The following is a 21,446-nucleotide window of genomic DNA, read 5'->3' as shown; positions in this document are numbered from 1 at the left end:
AATTGACTACTGACCTCCTCAAACGTGTTGGTGAGAAGCAGGGGGTAAAAGGTCTTGTAGTATTCATCATAAGAGCTGAAGCTGGTTCCTACTTCCTTCAGTGGGAACTCACATACCTCAGAGGGTATACCAAACTGCTTGTAGTTACTGAACATATCAAAGGTCCATTTCAGGATGTGTTGAACTAGGAAGTTGGTGTCAAATCTGAAGCCAACCTCTGGGCTGGGTATCGGACTTTGGAAAGGGGCATCATGCCTGGAGGTGGAGGGCTGGGGGGTGGAACATGTGTTGCTGTGCTGGACAGGGCGGAGGGGCAGGCAAGGTGGACGGGGGAGGTTTTGTTCAGGTCTGGGTGGTGGTTGTTTTGGTGGAATGGGTTTAGGTGGTGGTTGTGGTGCGATGGGTTTGTATAAGAGTCGATTCAGTGGAAGAGACTGACCAACCTCTGGATGAGGAGGAAGTTGTCGTACACAGGGACTTTGTGCATGCACGACTGGCAGGCCTGGCACAACTGGTCGGGCAGGCACAACTGGCCGGGCAGGCACAACTGGCCGGGCAGGCACAACTGGCCGGGCAGGCACAACTGGCCGGGCAGGCCTACCTCTTCCAGCAGGTGCAGAGGAAGCTGAAAATGGAGCATTGGCAGTCCTCTCCATCTCTTGCACCAAGGAGGCACTCCTGGAGCTTGAGGTTGCATAGATCTTGGTGGTGGACGGCTTGGCCTTTTTAACTGACATAGGAGACATTCCTGGTTTCAGGAACAAGCGCTCATCATGAGTCACGTTAGAGCGTGAGGGTGGCGGAGTAGCCGGTTTCTTAAAAGTCTGTGTGGCAAGTGGAGCCTCTTGCCCTTCGTCTGCCTGTTTAAACCATGTCAAGTCTGAAGACCCTCCTTTATCCTCAAAGGGCCTCTGGCTGTCTGCGTCAATGTCCATGTCTACAGGGTCCCGCTGTGTGTAGAAGAAATCTTCTTCCTCCTCCAACTGCGTGCACATCTCCATTTCAGTTGGCTCCATTTGGGTGAGGTTCATCCAGTCTGCATCATAATCTTCACCTTCATTGCTTTTGGGGACTTGACCAGAAGGTCCAGGTGTGACATCATTCCTTTGAAAGTATGGAGAGATCTGCCTGTCCATGTTAGACAACACACTACTCACTGTATTAGAGGATGCTGGTTTTTCCTCATTGGCTCCTTGAGAGCTGCGATTGAACGTCAGCTGTTCCTCATGACGGGCAGGATCTTGCTGGGAACACTGCAGGTCCTCGTCTTCATCGTCCTCCTCTGTAACAAAACTGGGAGTTTGAATTTCATCAATCTTTTTCGGATTTCTCTTCATTGGCTCTGCCTTTTCAGAGATTCCGGCTCCCAATGCCTGCTTGCTCTGCCTTAAGAACTGGAACAGCTTATTGTTACTCGCTTTGACCACTGTCTTCTGAGTTAAGGTCACCTTCGACCTCTTGGTCTGTCGGGTCGACTTCTTGGCCTGTGTGACATTGACTGTAGCGCCGTGGTGCCTCAGATCACCAACAGAATCACGTGATCCCTGGGAAAGATCAAAGGCCTTTCGCACCTTCTTCTTAAGGCCAAGCTTCTCAGCTGTGGACACAGGCTCTGTGGCTTTTCTGACTTTTTTAGGAGGGACAATGGCTGGAGTTAATGACGTTTTGTGTGAGATAGCTGATGTGGTTAAGGAAGAGTGTGTCTCAGTTTCCAGTCTGTTTGAACGTACCGTTGAACTGCTTTTTCTCAATGGCGGTGTGACTGCAAGGGGAGCATCCTTCACAGGCTCTTTGATTCGTTTTTCTACCACGGTAGGTTTCTTGCTCAGACATTTGGAGGCCAATGGTTTTGCATCAACAAGAAGATTTCTTTTTTTGACAACAATGGCCCGTTTGAGCCCTTGAGGTGGGGTCTTAGGCTTCTCAAGCTCCTTCTCAACCTGCTGACAGGCTCTTTCGATATCCTCGTCATAGATCGGTTGTGTATCACATTCCCAGCTTGATAAAGGCTCTCTTGAAGTTGGACTGACAGGGCTATCATCTTTGGGCTTTTCGGGTGGCATGTTACTTTCTGAATCTCTGTTGGACCAGGCAGACACCATATCTTCCTGTGTTTCAAATTCAAACACCTGAGATTCACTCATGTCTCCATCATAATCACGCCAGGGACTAGGATTCTGGTCAGAGGCATCTGGTTCATTTTTTATTTGGGACGTCTCAGACAAACACTCAGGCCTTCTTGCTCTACCAACATCTAATGTAGCCTCATCATCAGATATAACAATTACATCTGAAGTTGACTTTGGTGGGGATTGTGGTCGGTCAAATTGTCTCGAGTTTCCTTTACTCCGATCTCGTGAATATTTGGAGCCTTCTTTCCCTTTAAGATTACTTTTTAAAACAGAGAGAGGCACATTGTCCATGGATTCTTGGAGGCATGGAGGGTGTCTGCTAATGCCTTGGAGGTTGGATGCCTCCTCTCTACGGCTGGTGAGCAGATTTTCAGGTTTCTCTTTACCGAATTCACTGAGCCCTACAGAGGGCCTCGCTCTCGCAGACTTGGACTTCTTGGTCATAAGCTGGCCGAGTCTGGATTTGATCACCTGTATTTTCTCTGGATCTGCCCTCAAGGAAGTTAAGTTGTCTTGGTTTGGTCTAGAATCCTTAGTCGGCTCTACAAACTCCTCTTCAAGCGTTAGGGGCTCCTTTTTCACCAACGCTATGTTTATGTCCCACCCCCTCTGAACTCTAGAAAAATCCCCACCACCAGATGTACTGCCTTCGACATCATACCACAACCCTTCCCGTTTTATAGGAGGGTTAAATTCAGCTAAGCTGCTAGGTCCCGAGGGGTCATTGCTTGACTGAAGTGGTGGTGTGGTTGGTGCCACAGGCCCTGCCTCAATGTCCAGCGGTTCAGGTGGAGTAGTACTTATGGTTGGCCTGTTCATCATCATCTTGACATAGTCCTTCAAACAGATCTGAAGCTCCTGAATCTCTGGCCTAATCAGCTTCCACTCCCTCTGTTGCCCGTCTCTGAGGTGCTTGTTCAGAAGGTTCAGGAAGTGGTGGCACTTGCTGTTGGGGTTCAACCTGGTCCCTTCCTTCAGCAGGGACCGGATGATATGCATGCATGCCTGTGGAACAGCCCTGCTGGTAGAGGCCTTTCGGGGCACACTGACCCTCAAGGAGGATGTGGAAGACACAGAGTGAGAAACTGGACCTTCCGAGGTATGGACGAAAGCGTCACCAGGCAGGGTGGCACATTTCACTAACACGCCCACCCACTTGGGAGCGCAGTAATAGAGCATATTCATGCGGCCACTCCCCAGGTGCAATTCGATGATATGGACCAGAATAAGAGTGAAGAACTCTGTGACCTTGTCACATATGCGAACCTGGGGCTTCGGGAGGTCTGTGCTGATCTCCCCACATAGGTAGTGGACAACCTCAGTAATGTATAGGACGCTGTGTTCGTCAAGGTCCATAACAGATTTTACAAAGGGGATGAACCAGAGAAATGTGCTGTCGTGCACACGCAATGCCTGTCCAACGTCTGAATGCAGGAGGTTGACCAGAGAACTCATATCCTCATAGACCACATTGCTATCCACACCACGTGAACGTCTGCTTCCCTACAAAATAAAATAGTAATACATAATCATATAATTACATAAGATTAGAGAAATGAATAGGAAGTTAACATACCTTCAACTCAATGAATTTTGTTGATGACATGTATGACATGTAATAAAACATATGACATGTAATGATACAAATGACATGTAAGAAAACCATGTGTCACACCTGGAATGGCTCCATCAAACTAAAGGCCACTGCACAGAGATGTACCCCACATGTTTAACTCACTGCCTCCTACTCTGTCCCAGATGCTAATATATGCATATTATTATTATTACTATTGGATAGAAAACACTCTGAAGTTTGTCTGAACTGTCTGAATTATGTCTGTTAGTATAACAGAACTCAAAGGGCAGGCAAACTTCCAAACAGGAAGTGGAAATTCTGGGGCTGGTTGATTTTCAACTCATCGCCTATTCACATCCAAATAAGATATGGATCTGTTCACACTTCCTACGTCCTGGTTACGCATAGTCGTCATTATATCGCCTTGCGTTCCATTACACTGTAGACAAAAACGAATGCTTCGGTTGGAACGTTTTTGGATATATGATAATAACATCCTGAAGATTGATTCTCTACTTAGTTTGACCAGTTTATTCGACCTGGAATATAACTTTTTGAAGTTTATCGGCGTTCGCCTGGACCAGCGCCAGCTTTTGGACATGTGAACTAAACATGCTAGCAAAAGTAGCTAATTGGACACTAGTAATGGACATTATGGGACAAAACAACGATTTATTGCGGAACTAGGATTCCTTGCACTGCATTCTGATGAAAGATCAAAGGTAAGGGAATATTTATGATGTAATTTCGTATTTCTGTTGACTCCAATATGGCGGAGAAATATATTTACGTCTGAGCGCCGTCTCAGATTATTGCATGGTATGCTTTTTTCATGGATGTCATAAGGTGAATTCACCAATTTGTAAGTCGCTCTGGATAAGAGCGTCTGCCAAATGACTTAAATGTAATGTAAATGATAACGTTTTAAAAAAATCTGACACATCCGTTGCATTAAGAACCAGTGTATCTTTAATTATATGTAAAACATGTATCTTTCGTCAAAGTTTCTGATGAGAATTTCTGTTATCTGATGTAGCTCTCTGTAATTACTCCAGATATTTTGGAGGCATTTCTGAACATGGCGCCAATGTAAACCGAGATTTGTGGATATAAATATGCATATTATCGAACAAAACATTAATGTATTGTGTAACATGATGTCATATGAGTTAAGACAGCTCGCAATAAATAACCTCAACACTGTCCTCAATAAATAACCTCAACACTGTCCCTGACTAGTGGACGCTCTTGACTGGTAGCACATGAAACAAGCTTTGAATCCTTCTGTAAGAAAGATGAGGGAGAAGAGCTTGAGAAGAGCATGTTAAAGCGGTTTGTTGTTCAGCATTGTGCGTTTTCTGGGAAAGCTTCAAGTGCACAACACTAACCACAGATGTAGAAAGAGGAATTAGGTACAACTAATAATATACAAATGCAACAGATGGTTGTTATTACCTTGCTCACTTTGGTGTTACTGTCATATACCATCTGACTGCAGGTCACCATGTCATCATCATATGTAGTTTCTGTTTTAACCCGTGATCTACGGAGCAAAAGAAGAACAGTATCAACCATATTCTTAACTTGGAAGAAATAACAATATGAAAGAATTCAAGGCAAGACAAAGAGTGACACGTACATCATGGTTTGTTGTCTGATGCTTTCGAGCTCTCCAGAGTAGCTAGGACTTTGTGTGATGGCCTGGAAGGCTTGGGATGGCTCAATCTGACCCCAAAACCTGGAGCCCAAACAATCCAAGATCACCATAAAACATTGCAATACTGGCCAGAAGGGATCCATCTCGTTGGATGGTTCTTCATCTGAGGAAATAAACGTTAACATATTACTAGCTAAGTAATTTAGGAAGGTTAATTTTTATCTGTGTTGGACTATGGTTAAGCACGGGTACATACTTGAGTACAAGGCAGTGCTGGGCTACTCCCTACATATCTTTGCTCCCAACTAACATCACAATCCCACAGCCTATGCTCACAGTCGGGGCTCTTTCCCAGTTCCTAGGGCTGAAATGTGCGAGAACAAAAAATATATATCCTATAACATTCTCTGGTCTTGGAACGAGCTACTAAAGACTAAAAAACTGGAGAGGACATCGCTGTCAGTGTTTAAAACCCTGATACATTTTCTTCAAATTGACCATTGCAATTATTTTGAATGTATTACACACTGCTCAAAAAAATAAAGGGAACACTAAAATAACACATCCTAGATATGAGTGAATGAAATATTCTTATTAAATACTTTCTTTACATAGTTGAATATGCTGACAACAAAATGACACAAATATTATCAATGGAAATCAAATTTATCAACCCATGGAGGTCTGGATTTGGAGTCACACTCAAAATTAAAGTGGAAAACCACACTACAGGCTGATCCAACTTTGATGTAATGTCCTTAAAACAAGTCAAAATGAGGCTTAGTAATGTGTGTGGCCTCCACGTGCCTGTATGACCTCCCTACAACGCCTGGGCATGCTCCTGATGAGGTGGCGGATGGTCTCCTAAGGGATCTCCTCCCAGACCTGGACTAAAGCATCCACCAACTCCTGGACAGTCTGTGGTGCAACGTGGCGTTGGTGGATGGAGCGGGACATGATGTCCCAGATGTGCTCAATTGGATTCAGGTCTGGGGAACGGGCGGGCCAGTCCATAGCATCAATGCCTTCCTCTTGCAGGAACTGCTGACACACTCTAGCCACATGAGGTCTAGCATTGTCTTGCATTAGGAGGAACCCAGGGCCAACCGCACCAGCATATGGTCGAACAAGGGGTCTGAGGATCTCATCTCGGTACCTAATGGCAATCAGGCTACCTCTGGCAAGCACATGGAGGGCTGTGCGGCCTCCCCAAAGAAATGCCACCCCACTGACTGACCCACCGCCAAACTGGTCATGCTGGAGGATGTTGCAGGCAGCAGAACGTTCTTCTCGGCGTCTCCAGACTATCACCTCTGTCACATGTGCTCAGTGTGAACCTGCTTTCATCTGTGAAGAGCACAGGGCGCCAGTGACGAATTTGCCAATCTTGGTGTTCTCTGACAAATGCCAAACGTCCTGCACGGTGTTGGGCTGTAAGCACAACCCCCACCTGTGGACGTCGGGCCCTCATACCACCCTCATGGAGTCTGTTTCTGACCAATTGAGCAGACACATGCACATTTGTGGCCTGCTGGAGGTCATTTTGCAGGGCTCTGGCAGTGCTCCTCCTGCTCCCCCTTGCACAAAGGCAGAGGTAGCGGTCCTGCTGCTGGGTTGTTGCCCTCCTACGGCCTCCTCCACGTCTCCTGATGTACTGGCCTGTCTCCTGGTCGCGCCTCCATGCTCTGGACACTACGCTGAGAGACACAGCAAACGTTCTTGCTACAGCTCACATTGATGTGCCATCCTGGATGAGCTGCACTACCACGACCACTCGAGTGAAAGCACTGCCAGCATTCAAAAGTGACCAAAACATCAGCCAGGAAGCATAGGAACTGAGAAGTGGTCTGTGGTTATCACCTGCAGAACCACTCCTTTATTGGGGGTGTCTTGCTAATTGCCTATAATTTCCATTTGTTTTCTATTCCATTTGCACAACAGCATGTGAAATTTATTGTCAGTGTTGCTTCCTAAGTGGACAGTTTGATTTCACAGAAGTGTGATTGACTTGGAGTTACATTGTGTTGTTTAAGTGTTCCCTTTATTTTTTTGAGCAGTGTATGTACATGCAGACTTCTTCCTACTGACCGCTTGCCAGGTCCCTATTGCAAAATAGGTTTCTAACCATTAAGGTCTTTTCCTGGTTATATTAAAGGTTACATTTACTACTCTCAAAGATGAAACTTAAGACAGCAAATTAGCTCTACTGACCAGCATTATGTTAATTTGGCACAATGGAAATAGAAAAACATACGATAAGATATAATGTAGCCATTCCTTTACCCTTCAAGGCATTAAGGATACAGAGCAGTATGTTGGCCTGTTTGTCTGGCCCCAGGAACAGGGAGTCCATAGCCTGGGCATCCAGCTGTGTCAGAAGCATACAGATACCTGGGGGTGGGGAGAGGGCATAAACTGATGCTTAATATTGACGCCATTGCTCAATAACAAGTTCTCTATTCACATTCTGTACTGTTTACCCTGTTGCTCAATCAAATCTATACTGAACAAAACATATGTAAAGCGTTGGTCCCACATTTCATGAGCTGAAATTAAATCTCACCTAAAATTTTCCTTACGCAGAGAAAGCTTATTTCTCAAATGTTGTACACAAACTTGTTGACATCCGTGTTCGTGAGCATTTCTCCTTCCCCAAAATAATCCATCCACCTGACAGGTGTGGCATATTAACCTCTTGAAACTCTGGGGGCGCTATTTCATTTTTGGATGAAAAACGTTCCCGCATTAAACAAGATATTTTGTCACAAAAAGATGCTCGACTAAGCATATAATTGATAGCTTTGGAAAGAAAACACTGAATTTTCCAGAACTGCAAAGATATTGTCTGTGGGTGCCCTAGAACGGGAGCCACAGGCAAAACCAAGATGAAACGGCAACCAGGAAATCAGCAGGATTTTTGAGGCTCTGTTTTCCATTGTCTCCTTATATGGCTGTGAATGCGAGAGGAATGAGCCTGCCCTATCTATCGTTTTCCCAAGGTGTCTGCAGCATTGTGACATATTTGTAGGCATATCATTGGAAGATTGACCATAAGAGACTACATTTTCCAGGTGTCCGCCCGGTGTCCTCCGTCGAAATTGCTGCGTCATTTTCAGCTGCTGGTATTTTTCCATGCGATTCTGAGGGGAAAGCAGGCTTCCACGAACTGCATATCAATGAAGAGATATGTGAAAAAACACCTTGAGAATTGATTCTAAACAACGTTTGCCATGTTTGGGTCGATATTATGGAGTTAATTTGGAAAAAGTTTGACGTTTTGGTGACTGAATTTTCGGTTCGTTTCGGTAGCCAAATGTGATGTACAAAACGGAGCGATTTCTCCTACACAAAGATTCTTTCAGGAAAAACTGAACATTTGCTATGTAACTGAGTCTCCTCATTGAAAACATCCGAAGCTCTTCAAAGGTAAATTGATTTTATTTATTTGGTTATCTGGTTTTTGTGAAAATGTTGCGTGCTAAATGCTACGCAAAATGCTAAGCTAGCTTGCAATACTCTTACACAAATGATTGATTTGCTATGGTTCAAAAGCATATTTTGAAAATCTGAGATGACAGTGTTGTTAAGAAAAGGCTAAGCTTGAGAGCAGGCATATTATTTTCATTTCATTTGCGATTTTCAGAAATCGTTAACGTTGCGTTATGCTAATGAGCCTGAGGCTTTATTCACGATCCCGGATCCGGGATGGGGAGTATCAAGAGGTTAAAAGCATGATCATTACACAGTTGGACTTTGTGCTAGGAACAATAAAAGGACACTACAACGTAGCCGTCACAACCCAATGACACAGATACCTCAAGTTGAGGGAGCATGCAATTGTTATGCTGACTGCAGGAATGTCCACCCGAGCTGTTGCCAGAGAAGGTAATTTTTATTTCACTACCTAACACCAAAATTGAAATGTCCTCACTGTCAACTGCAATAATTTTCAGCAAACTTAATGTGGAAATATTTGTATGAACATAAGATTAAACAGACAAACTGAACAAGAAATGGAATAATGTGTCCCTGAACAAAATTAACAGTGAGTACTTGGTGTGGCCACCAGCTGCATTAATTAAGTACTGCCGTACATCTCCGCCTCATGGACTGCAACCAGATGTGCCAGTTCTTGCTGTGAGAGGTTACCCTTCTCTTCCACCAAGGCACCTGCAAGTTCCCGGACAATCCTGGGGGTGGGGGGCTAGCCATCCGATCCAACAGTTCCCAGACGTGCTGAATGGGATTGAAATGCAGGGTCTTCGCTGGCCATGGCAGAACACTGACATTCCTGTCTTGCAGGAAATCACACACAGAACGAGCAGTATGGCTGGCGGCATTGTCATGCTGGAGGGTCATGTCAGGAGGAGCCTGCAGGAAGGGTACCACATGAGGGAGGAGGATATCTTCCCTGTAATGCACAGCGTTGAGATTGCCTGCAATGACAAGCTCAGTCCGGTGATGCTGCAACACACCGCCCCACACCATGACAGACCATCCACTTCAAAATTGATCCCGCTCCAGAGTAAAGACCTCAGTGTAATGCTCATTCCTTTGACGATAAACGTGAATCCGACCATCACCCCTGGTGAGACAAAACCGTGACTCGTCGGTTAAGAGCACTTTTTGCCAGTCCTGTCTTGCCCAGCGACGGTGGGTTTGTTCCCATAGGAAACGTTGTTGCCGGTGATGTCTGTTGAGGACCTGCCTTATAACAGGCCTACAAGTCCTCAGTCCACCTCGCTCAGCCTATTGAGGACAGTCTGAGCACTGATGGAGGGATTGTGCGTTCCTGGTCTAACTCGGGCAGTTGTTGCCATCCTGCACCTGTAACGGAGGTGTGATGTTCAGATGTACCGATCTGTTGTTACACATGTCTGCCACTGCGAGGACGATCAGCTGTCCATCCTGCCTCCCTGTAGCGCTGTTTTAGACATCTCACTGTACGGACATTGCAATTTATTGCCCTGGTCACATCTGCATTCCTCATCCCTCCTTGCAGCATGCCCAAGACACGTTCACGCAGATGAGCAGGGCCCCTGGGCATCTTTTTGTGTGTTTTGAGTCAGTAGAAAGGCCTCTTTAGTGTCCTAAGTTTTCATAACTGTGACCTTAATTGCCTACTGTCTGTAAGCTGTTCGTTCGTGTCTTAACTTTTTATGGCTGCAATCCGGAAAAGTGTCATCAACAACCGCTGAGTAGCATAGCGCTACATACAATAAATATTTATATTCATGAAATCACAAGTGCAATATAGGAAAACACAGATTAGCCTTTTGTTAAGCCACCTGTCGTCTCATATTTTGAAATTATGCATTACAGCGAAAGCAATCTAAGCGTTTGTGTAAGTTTAGCGATCGCATGATAAAACTTTAAGTACACTTAGCTCGGTCACAAAAATCAGAGAAACGATTAATTTGATTGCTTACCTTTGATGATCTTCAAATGTTTTCACTCACGAGACTCCCAGTTAAACAACGAATGTTCCTTTTGTTCCATAAAGATGATTTTTATATCCAAAATACCTCCGTTTGTTTGTCGCGTTGTTCAGAAATCCACAGGAAAGAGCGGTCACGAGAACGCAAACGAAAATTCCCATAATGTCCACAGAAACAAGTTGAACGTTTTTTATAATCAATCCGCAGGTTGTTTTTAAAATATATAATCGATAATATATCAACCGCAAATGTATTTCACAGTAAGAGAGGGAAAAACAATACCTGTCCAAATTCTGTTGCGTGAGCAAAACTCACGTGACAACTTGATGCGATGTTATCGTTCTGGCTCATTTTTCAAAATAAAAGCCTGAAACTATGTCTGAAGACTTGACACCTTGAGACCTGGTTTGATTTTCCTTGGGGTTTCGCCTGCAACATCAGTTCTGTTATACACAGACAATATTTTGACAATTTTGGAAACTTTAGTGTTTTCTATCCAATACTAATAATAATATGCACATATTAGCAACAGACTGAGGAGCTGGCCGTTTACAATGGGCACCCTTTTCATCCAAGCTACTCAATACTGCCCCTGCAGCCATAAAAAGTTAACGACCGTTCCACAGGTTAATGTTCATTAATTGTTTATGGTTCAATGAACAAGCATGGGAAACAGTGTTTAAACCCTTTAAAATTAAGATCTGTGAAGTTATTTTGATTTCTACAAATTCTTTGAAAGACAAGGTCCTGAAAAGTTGTGTTTATTTTTTTGCTGAGGTTGTAAGCCACCTCTTTAATTTTAGAGACTTTGGCAGTAGGTCCAACCAATCTCAAAGCTGCAGACCAAATGTAACCGCGCCAGCCCAGGACGTCCACATCTGACTTCTTCACCTGCGGGATCGTCTGAGACCAGCCGCCCGGACAGACGATGAAACTGTGGGTTTGCACAACCAAAGAATTTCTGCACAAACTGTCAGAAACCGTCCCAGGGAAGTTTAAATTCTACCGGGCAGATGGCAGACAGCGTCAAAGGCATTATGTGAGTGAGCGGTATGCTGATGCCAACATTGTAAGCAGAGTGCCTCATGGTTGCAGTGGGGCTATGGTATGGGCAGGAGTAAGCTTCAGACAACAAACACAAATGCATTTTATCTATGGAAATTTGACTGCACAGAGATAGCGTGATGCGATCCTGAGGCCCATTGTCGTGCCATTAATCCGCCGCCATCACCTCATGTTTCAGCATGATAATGCACAGCCCCATGTCGCAAGGATAACAGCTGAAAATGTCCCAATTCTTCCATCGCCTGCATACTCAGACATGTCACCTATCGAGCATGTTTGGGATGTTCTGGATCAACGTGTATGACGTGTTCCAGTTGCCTCCAATATCCATCAACTTCGCAGCCATTGAAGAGGAGTGAACTACATTCCACTGCGCATAATCAACAGTCTAATCCACACTATTTGAAGGAGTTGTGTCGCACTGCTTGAGGCAAATGGTGGTCACACCAGATACTGAATGATTCTGATACACAAAGACCAACAGATGGATATCTGTATTACCAGTCATGTGAAATTCATAGATTAACCTTGTGACTAGGGGGCAGTATTTTCTTTTTTTGGAAAAATAACGTTCCCGTAGTAAACGGAATCTTTTGTCAGGACAAGATGCTAGAATATGCATATAATTGACAGCTTAGGATAGAAAACACTCGTGTTTCCAAAACTGTAAAAATATTGTCTGTGAGTATAACAGAACTGATATTACAGGTGAAAGCCTGAGAAAAATCAAATCCGGAATTGACTCATCTTTTGAAAGCTCTGCGTTCCAATGCGTCCCTATTGAGCAGTGAATGGGCTATCGACCAGATTACTTTTTCACCCGTAATTCCCCAAGGTGTCTACAGCATTGTGATGAAGTTTTACGCATTTATGTTGAAGAATACGCGTAAGCGCAAGTGGTCCCCTGAAGGCTCAGTGATTCTCACGTAAAATACAGAGGTAGCCATTATTCCAATCGGTCCTACTGAAAAACCAATTGTCCCTGTGGATATATTATCGAATAGATATTTGAAAAACACCTTGAGGATTGATTATAAACAACTTTTGCCATGTTTCTGTCGATATTATGGAGCTAATTTGGAATATCTTTCTGCGTTTGTGACTGCAATCTCCGGGAGATTTCTCAGCCAAACGTGAAGAACAAACGGCGCTATTTCGCCTACAAAAATAATATTTTTTGAAAAAAAGGAACATTGGCTATCTAACTGGGAGTCTTGTGAGTGAAAACATCCGAAGCTCAAAGGTAAACAATTTAATTTGATTGCTTTTCTGATTTCCGTGACCAAGTTACCTGCTGCTAGCTGGACAAAATGCTATGCTATCGATAAAATTACACAAATGCTTGTCTAGCTTTGTCTGTAAAGCATATTTTGAAAATCTGAGATGACAGGGTGATTAACAAAAGGCTAAGCTGTGTCTCAATATATTTCACTTGTGATTTTCACGAATAGGAATATTTTCTAGGAATATTTATGTCCGTTGCGTTATGCTAATTAGTGGCAGTCGATGATTACGCTCCCGGACCCGGGATGGGGAGTTAGAGATTAAGGCCTAATTTATTTATTTCAATTGATTGAGTCCTTATATGAACTGTAATAGTGAAGTATTTTGCGTTAATATATTTCATTCAGTGTATAAAACACTGCTGTGGATCATAACGGGTTAAGTAGTTTTTTTGCACTTTAGAAATGGTTAACTATTTTACCTTTATTTAACCAGGCAAGTCAGATTTGTACCTTTTAACGTCGAGCATTTATCAATTGTTTCACAAAAAACATACAGACTTGGAGAAAGGTCTGGAAGACCCCAAAATGTGAACACAGGGCAAAGAAACATACCCAACCAGTAGTTTTTTGCATTTTTGGAATCGTAAAGATGCGGTTGCAGCAATGTCATCTTAGTCGTCGGATCATAGGACGTATCCATGTCTGGGAAGTTCTGGGGGATTCTCAGCTCGACAATGTAGAACATGCAGGTGAAGATGTCCTGAAGGTCATAAAAGTCGTCTCGGTCCACCTTACCTAAAGACCTTGCAGCACCAATTGCCCACCGCCTAACCTGAAAGAATAAATAACAGCAGAAGTTATGACCGTAGAGACTGCGAGAAGCTTTTGTGACCATGTCAGACAGACGAGAGCCTTAAGCTCTTTAGCAAATATAAAGACGTGTTAGATAAACCAAATGTATATATTTTTTGTTTTATTACCATCGAACCATAAAAGTCCACATTTGTTTTTTGTAACAATTCAGCAAGTTATTACCGTCTCGTTGGGGTGGACGAGGAGGAGGTAGATCCCTGGATCTTTAGAACACACCCGGAAGGAGTTATATTCCTCCATCTTACAAATTGCCTCAACACACATTTCACCTGGAAAAGAGAACATCTGATGAATTTATTCCCACCAAGAACACAGTCCAGGACTTAATCAAGCATGTTTCATTCCTACATTTGGTTTGGGGGCATTTATAGGGAATTCATCACCTAAATTGAAATGAAAGAGTACTCACTCAATTCAGGGGATGCCAGCAGGTAGGGATATTTGAGGACCTCTGACAGGGGAACCCCAAGACGGTCCTCATACACTGCGGGGCTGATGTCTGACACTCCGATTTCCCGGCCGTCCTCTTCTACATAGCTGAGGTCCTTAGCCGGCTGTGCGTCTTTTGCTGCATGTGAAAACAAGTCCAGGAGCCTGGACGTCTCCAACTCCCACAGCCTCTGTGTGGGAGAGAGTTTTTTTGAGGGGGGGATAAGTGCGTGAGAGGGGGAGAAAGAGCAAGAGATGAGGGGTTGTGTTGAGGAAAGGAGTAGATAAAAATGTAGGGAAAGTATGTGGACACTGACTAGAGTATTTCAAGTAAGTGCCTTTTGTGATCACACCTGCCTCTCCATATTGTGGTCTTATTTTAAAACTCATCTTTGTGGATTAATCTACCACAAACCATAGAGGTTCCTGTTATGAATAATGACTCAATTATGTATACATTTAACGTAGAACTATAACTAACAGAATTCTACCCTGTCACTGTACGATTGTAGGGAGGGGAGGGACCTTGGGCTTGTAGTAGAATGTATAACAGGTGGCAGACAATGTATGAATAGGAGAAGACTTGTGAACTATATTGTCATTGTCTCTGAGGAGGAGGGACATTTATGACAAATGTGAGGTATATAGACCAATGTACAGGAAATGATAGGCAGAGCTCTCATAAATAAACATTCATGACTATTGTAGACTGGCCTCTGTCAGTCTACAATATCCTACAAATCCTGATATAGCAGACTGAGTAGTTAATTGAATTGGTTAATTAACATGAGAACTTAATTCTCATAACAGTTCCTCCTTTAAAAGTTGTACGGGCTGCTGCAGAATTCTACGGCACATGATTTAATTGTCAGACATTTTTACCACCAGAGGGAATCTTTGAGAAGCATTTGATAGTCTTTAATATTGGCATTACTAGAGAATTTAAAACCTTTAAGAGCATAGCATATGGGATTGATTACCACATTTTGCTTAATTTCATGAACATTGTCGTTTCTATTCCAAGAAAAACGAAACCCTCTGGGTTTGTTAGGATGGAACCCGAAAGTATGGCACTGTACAATGTGATGATCGGGAGTAGGCTACAGTACTAAGAGCATAAGCTTTATGTAGGTGCCGGGGCTATATGACTGTGCCATCAACTTCATTATATATGAAAATAAAATATGAGATGACTTCATTTTTCAAAAAAAAGTGAGCGACTGTAATTTGAAAAAAGGGCAAAAATGTATGTTTTTAGAGGGAGAGAAATGTCCAAATGGGACTCCCAATCAAACCTGATGGGTCATTTCGTGGGATGTATTGACTGAAAGAAGCCAATTTGTAGACAACAAGTAATGACAAGTAATGACATCTTTGTGCACCTCTGTTTCGTTGATTGACTGTATTTTAACCCAAAGCTAAATATACAGATGTACACACAATTTTAGAATAAATTGATTGGGAAAGTGAGAGATTGTTGTAGGACGATTCATTTTGCGATTCCCAAGTGGAGGAATATTTTTTGAACGGGAGAGGACATAGCATGAGAAGAACTTACCAGTTCAAAACTAAACGTCCTTGTTTGAAATTAATAATATAAAAGTGATTTATTTTTAATTTTTAGAAGCAATATATAAACATGTAATGTCATGAAATGTGAGATGCGTGTGTGCCGCCCCACCCCAACCCACATGAAATAGCCTATTTGAGGCTGTTGAGGGGAGGGCATGCCCACAACCATGGCCAAAGTGAAATGGAGAAAGTAGATACAGCTGGTCCGTTGTAATATAATAAAGACAGTCGATCTAGCTGGTCTGTCATATTAACACTGCTCAAAAAAATAAAAGGGAACACTAAAAACACATCCTAGATCTGAATGAATGAAATATTAAATACTTTTCTTTACATAGTTGAATGTGCTGACAACAAAATCACACAAACATTATCAATGGAAATCACATTATCAACCCACGGAGGTCTGGATTTGAAGTCGCACTCAAAATTAAAGTGGAAAACCACACTACAGGCTGATCCAACTTTGATGTAATGTCCTTAAAACAGGAGGTCACACATGAGGTCTAGCATTGTCTTGCATTAGGAGGAAGCCAGGGCCAACCGCACCAGCATATGGTCTCACAAGGGGTCTGAGGATCTCATCTCGGTACCTAATGGCAATCAGGCTACCTCTGGCAAGCACATGGAGGGCTGTGCGGCCTCCACAAAGAAATGCCACCCCACTGACTGACCCACCGCCAAACTGGTCATGCTGGAGGATGTTGCAGGCAGCAGAACGTTCTTCTCAGCGTCTCCAGACTATCACCTCTGTCACATGTGCTCAGTGTGAACCTGCTTTCATCTGTGAAGAGCACAGGGCGCCAGTGGCGAATTTGCCAATCTTGGTGTTCTCTGACAAATGCCAAACGTCCTGCACGGTGTTGGGCTGTAAGCACAACCCCCACCTGTGGAAGTCGGGCCCTCATACCACCCTCATGGAGTCTGTTTCTGACCAATTGAGCAGACACATGCACATTTGTGGCCTGCTGGAGATCATTTTGCAGGGCTCTGGCAGTGCTCCTCCTTGCACAAAGGCGGAGGTAGCGGTCCTGCTGCTGGGTTGTTGCCTGTCTCCTGGTAGCGCCTCCATGCTCTGGACACTACGCTGACAGACCCAGCAAACCTTCTTGCCACAGCTCGCATTGATGTGCCATCCTGGATGAGCTGCACTACCTGAGCCACTTGTGTGGGTGGTAGACTCAGTCTCATGCTACCACTAGAGTGAAAGCACCGCCAGCATTCAAGTGACCAAAACATCAGCCAGGAAGCATAGGAACTGAGAAGTGGTCTGTGGTTATCACCATGCTTATTGCCTACAATTTCCACCTGTTGTCTATTCCATTTGCACAACAGCATGTGACATTGTCAATCAGTGTTGCTTCCTAAGTGGACAGTTTGATTTCACAGAAGTGTGATTGACTTGGAGTTACTTTGTGTTGAAGTGTTCTCTTTATTTTTTTGAGCAGTGTATATTCAACCTAATATATATATATATAAATAACAGGGAACACATGTTTATTATACCTGTTGATACAGGGCTCATATGTGAAACTATTCTAACTGGACATTTTCTTTCACAGTGACACTGACTCCGAATGGCAGCCCCCAGGGCCAAGGTGTCCATCCCCCACTGAAGCTGGTTCATCCAGCTCCTGCCACAAGTGGTGTTCATCTGCCCAAATTTATTTCTGCAGGCATGGATGTGCCTCAGGGCCAAAAGGGCACAGCATGGAGGCGTTGCTGTGTTCTTTGCTAAATTAAGTCCCCCATCAACTGCGCCACATGCTTGGTGACCCTCTGCTTTACAGCAGAAAGAGACCGCTATGGCACCTGGCATCAGCAGCACAATATTGTGTAGAGCTTTGGCGAAGTGGGTGGGGTTACATCCTGCCTGTTTGGCTCTGTCCGGGGGTCTCATCGGATGGGGCCACAGTGTCTCCTGACCCCTCCTGTCTCAGCCTCCAGTATTTATGCTGCAGTAGTTTGTGTCAGGGTGCTCGGGTCAGTTTGTTATATCTGGAGTACTTCTGTCTTATCCGGAGTCCTGTGAATTTAAGTATGCTCTCTATAATTTTCTCTTTCTCTCGGAGGAGGACCTGAGCCCTAGGACTATGCGTCAGGACTACCTGGCATGATGACTCCTTGCTGTCCCCAGTCCACCTGGCCTTGCTGCTGTTCCAGTTTCAACTGTTCTGCCTGCGGCTATGGAACACTAAACTGTTCATATTTACTCGAGGTGCTGTCCTGTTGCATCCTCTACAACTACTGTGATTATTATTATTATTATTATTATTATTATTATTATTATTATTATTATTCCCTGCTGGTCATCTATGAATGTTTGAAAATATTGGCCATGTTCTGTTATAATCTCCACAGCCAGAAGAGGACTGGCCATCCCTCAGCCTGGTTCCTCTCTTGGTTTCTTCCTGGGTTTTAGCCTTTCTAGGGAGTTTTTCCAAGCCACCGTGCTTCTACACCTGCATTGCTTGCTGGGTTTCTGTACAGCACTTTGAGATATTAGCTGATGTACAAAGGGCTATATAAATACATTTGATTTGATAGAGGACCGAGGGTCTTCCAAATATTGAAAGTGTGTAAATAGTTACCCATGTTATTTTGTAAATGTGTTAGAATACCATTTAGGTATTTTGTATATTGTTATTTGTTTCAAAACGTATAACTTCACCAATTTGGCCACTTGGGTACATTTGGGCTACTTGAGTGGGACACCTGGGTGTCTTCATGATAAATGTCATGAAGCACACTCATTTTGGAAGTTATCATTCTGAAACTTTGCACAAGTACTGTTGCCCACTTATATTTTTCACTGAAATTGTCCCCATCATCCTATCTGAATGTTTGTTTTATCTAGTTAATTTTAAAGATACAAAAAAGAAACAAACTTATGGTTTAGATAATACAAAGAAAAACCATATCTATGGTGTTATATTCTCCAAAATTCAATTCACATTCACACAAACTTCAGTGTTTTCTTTCAAATGGTACCAAGAACATGCATATCCTTGGTTCTGTGTCTGAGCTACAGGCTGTTAGATTTGGGTATGTCTTCAGGCGGAAATTGAAAAAAGTAGGGGGGTAGCACTAATAGGTTTTAACCTTTTGCGACTAGCAATCCCGTATCCGGGAGCGTAATCATAGCCTCAAATGCATTAGCATAACGCAGCGGACATAAATACCACTAAACTTTTCCTATTCATGAAAATTGCAAATTAAATGAATAAAATATATTCAAACACAAGCTTAGCCTTTTGTTAACACTGTCATCTCAGATTTTCAAAATATACGTTACAGCCAACGCTAGACAAGCATTTGTGTAAGTTTATCATGGCATAATGCTATGCTAGGCTGTGCTGGCAGCAGGCAACATTTTCACAAAAATAAGAAAAGCAACCAAATTAAATCATTTACCTCTGAAGAACTTCAGATGCTTTCACTCAGGAGACTCCCAGTTTGATAGCAAATGTTCCTTTTTTCCAAAAATATGATTTTTGTAGGCGAAAAAGCTCCCATTTCTTCATCATCCTTGGCTGAGAAATCGACCGGAAAATACTACTACTACAATGCCAAACTTTTCAAACTTGGCGACATAATATCGTCAGAAACACGGCAAACGTTGTTTAGGATCCATCCTCAAGGTGTTTTTAACATATATATTCGATAATATATCTGTTGAGGCAATTGGTTTCTCATAAGAAGCGATTGGAAAAATGGCTAATTGTGTATTTTATGCAAGATTTTCTGCGGGAGACACGTGACCACTTGCTATATATGGTCCCTTACAGCCATTCTTCAATGGAAATGCCTAAAAAGACGTCACAATGCTGTAGACACCTTGGGGAATACGTGGAAAACGTAAGCTCATTCGTAGCTCATTCACAGCCATATGAGTCATTGGCATGAGGCGGTTTCAAAAAATGAGGCACTTCCTGGTTGGATTTTTATCTGGGTTTCGCCTGTAACATCAGTTCTGTGGCACTCACAGACAATATCTTTGCAGTTTCGGAAACGTCAGAGTGTTTTCTTTCCAAAGCTGTCAATTATATGCATAGTGGAGCATCTTTTCGTGACAATCTCTTCTTTAAAACGGGAACGTTTTTCATCAAAAAAATTTAATAGCGCCACCTAGTCGCAAGAAGTTAAACCATAAATAATTTGCCCATAGTGCAGTCCTACGTGGCAGTGTGGGAATACTCAATTTGAGCAGTGGTGTAAAAATACGTCGAAGTACTGCGGAAGTATTTTTTTTTTGGTATCTTTTTTGGTATTTTTTTTGGTATTTTATTTGACAACTTTTACTTCACTACATTCCTACAGAAAATGCTGTACTTCTTACGCCATTTTCACTGACACGTAAAAGTACTCGTTACATTTTGAATGCTTTGCGGGACAGAAATTGTCCAGTTCACGCACTTATCAAGAGAACATCCCTGGTCATCTACTGCCTCTGATCTGGAGGACTCACTAAGCATAAATGCTTTGTTTGTAAACTATGTCTGAGTGTTGGGTGCCCCTAGCAATCTGTAAATATAAAGAAAATGGTGCCATCTGGTTCTTAAAACCTGTTGTGTAGGGGGCAGTATTTTGATGTTTGGATGAAAAACGTACCCAAATGAATGTGCCCATTTCTCAGGCCTAGAATCTAGAATATGCATATAAATTGTAAGATTAGGATAGAAAACTCTAAAGTTTCCAAAACTGTCAAAATATTGTCTGAGTATAACACAACTGCTATTGCAGGCGAAAACCTGAGGAAAATTCAAACTGGACGTGCTGTTTTTCCTGAAAGCTCTCTGTTCCATTGCCTGCCTTCGCTCTATTTAAAGGGATATCAACCAGATTCCTTTTCTTATGGCTTCCACATGTTGTTAAGTCTTTAGACAGTTTCAGGCTTCTATTTTGAAAAAGGAGAGAGAAAGATCACATAGCGTCATTGGATGGCTGGGTGCCAGCAGCGTTTTCCATGTGCAACAGCTTGGAGCACACATTTTCTCTCTCCTATTGAAGAAGCTACAGTCCGGTTGAAATATTATTTTTTATTTATTGTAAAAACAACCTGAGGATTGATTATAAAAAACGTTTGACGTGTTTCTATAAACTTTACAGATACTATTTGGAATTTGTCTGCCCGGTCGTGACCGCTCGAGCCTGTGGATTTCTGAACAAACGCACCAACCAAATGGAGGTTTTTGGGATGTAAAAATCTTTATGGAACGTTTGTGTAACTGGGAGTCTCGTGAGTGCAAACATCCGAAGATCAAAGGTAAGCGATTCATTTTATTGCTTTTGACTTTTGTGACCAATCTACTTGCCTGTTAGCTGTTTAATGTTTTGTCTGCTGAGAGAGATGTCCTTACATAAACGCTTGGTATGCTTTCGCCGAAAAGCCTTTTTGAAATCTGACATGTGGATTAACCACAAGCTACGCTGTGTTTTGTTATTTTGCACTTGTGATTTCATGAAAATGTAATATTT

General features: G+C 43.0%; 1 protein-coding gene across 1 annotated transcript in view; it reads right to left on the bottom strand.

Moving 5' to 3' along the window:
- The window catches only part of setx (senataxin), a 60,010-nt gene that overhangs the window by 22,404 nt on the left and 16,160 nt on the right, over positions 1–21,446 (bottom strand). Inside the window, exons 3-9 of the mRNA XM_064943257.1 lie at positions 14,377–14,587; positions 14,130–14,236; positions 13,707–13,926; positions 7,649–7,756; positions 5,348–5,528; positions 5,164–5,251; positions 15–3,635 (exon numbers count right to left, since the gene is read on the bottom strand). Of these exons, the coding sequence (XP_064799329.1) occupies positions 15–3,635; positions 5,164–5,251; positions 5,348–5,528; positions 7,649–7,756; positions 13,707–13,926; positions 14,130–14,236; positions 14,377–14,587 (4,536 nt within the window). The remainder of the gene's footprint in view (positions 1–14; positions 3,636–5,163; positions 5,252–5,347; positions 5,529–7,648; positions 7,757–13,706; positions 13,927–14,129; positions 14,237–14,376; positions 14,588–21,446) is intronic.

The sequence above is a fragment of the Oncorhynchus masou genome, chromosome 28 (assembly GCF_036934945.1).
Source record: "Oncorhynchus masou masou isolate Uvic2021 chromosome 28, UVic_Omas_1.1, whole genome shotgun sequence".
Lineage (NCBI taxonomy): Eukaryota > Metazoa > Chordata > Actinopteri > Salmoniformes > Salmonidae > Oncorhynchus > Oncorhynchus masou.
This window is presented reverse-complemented; position numbering and strand designations above follow the sequence as displayed.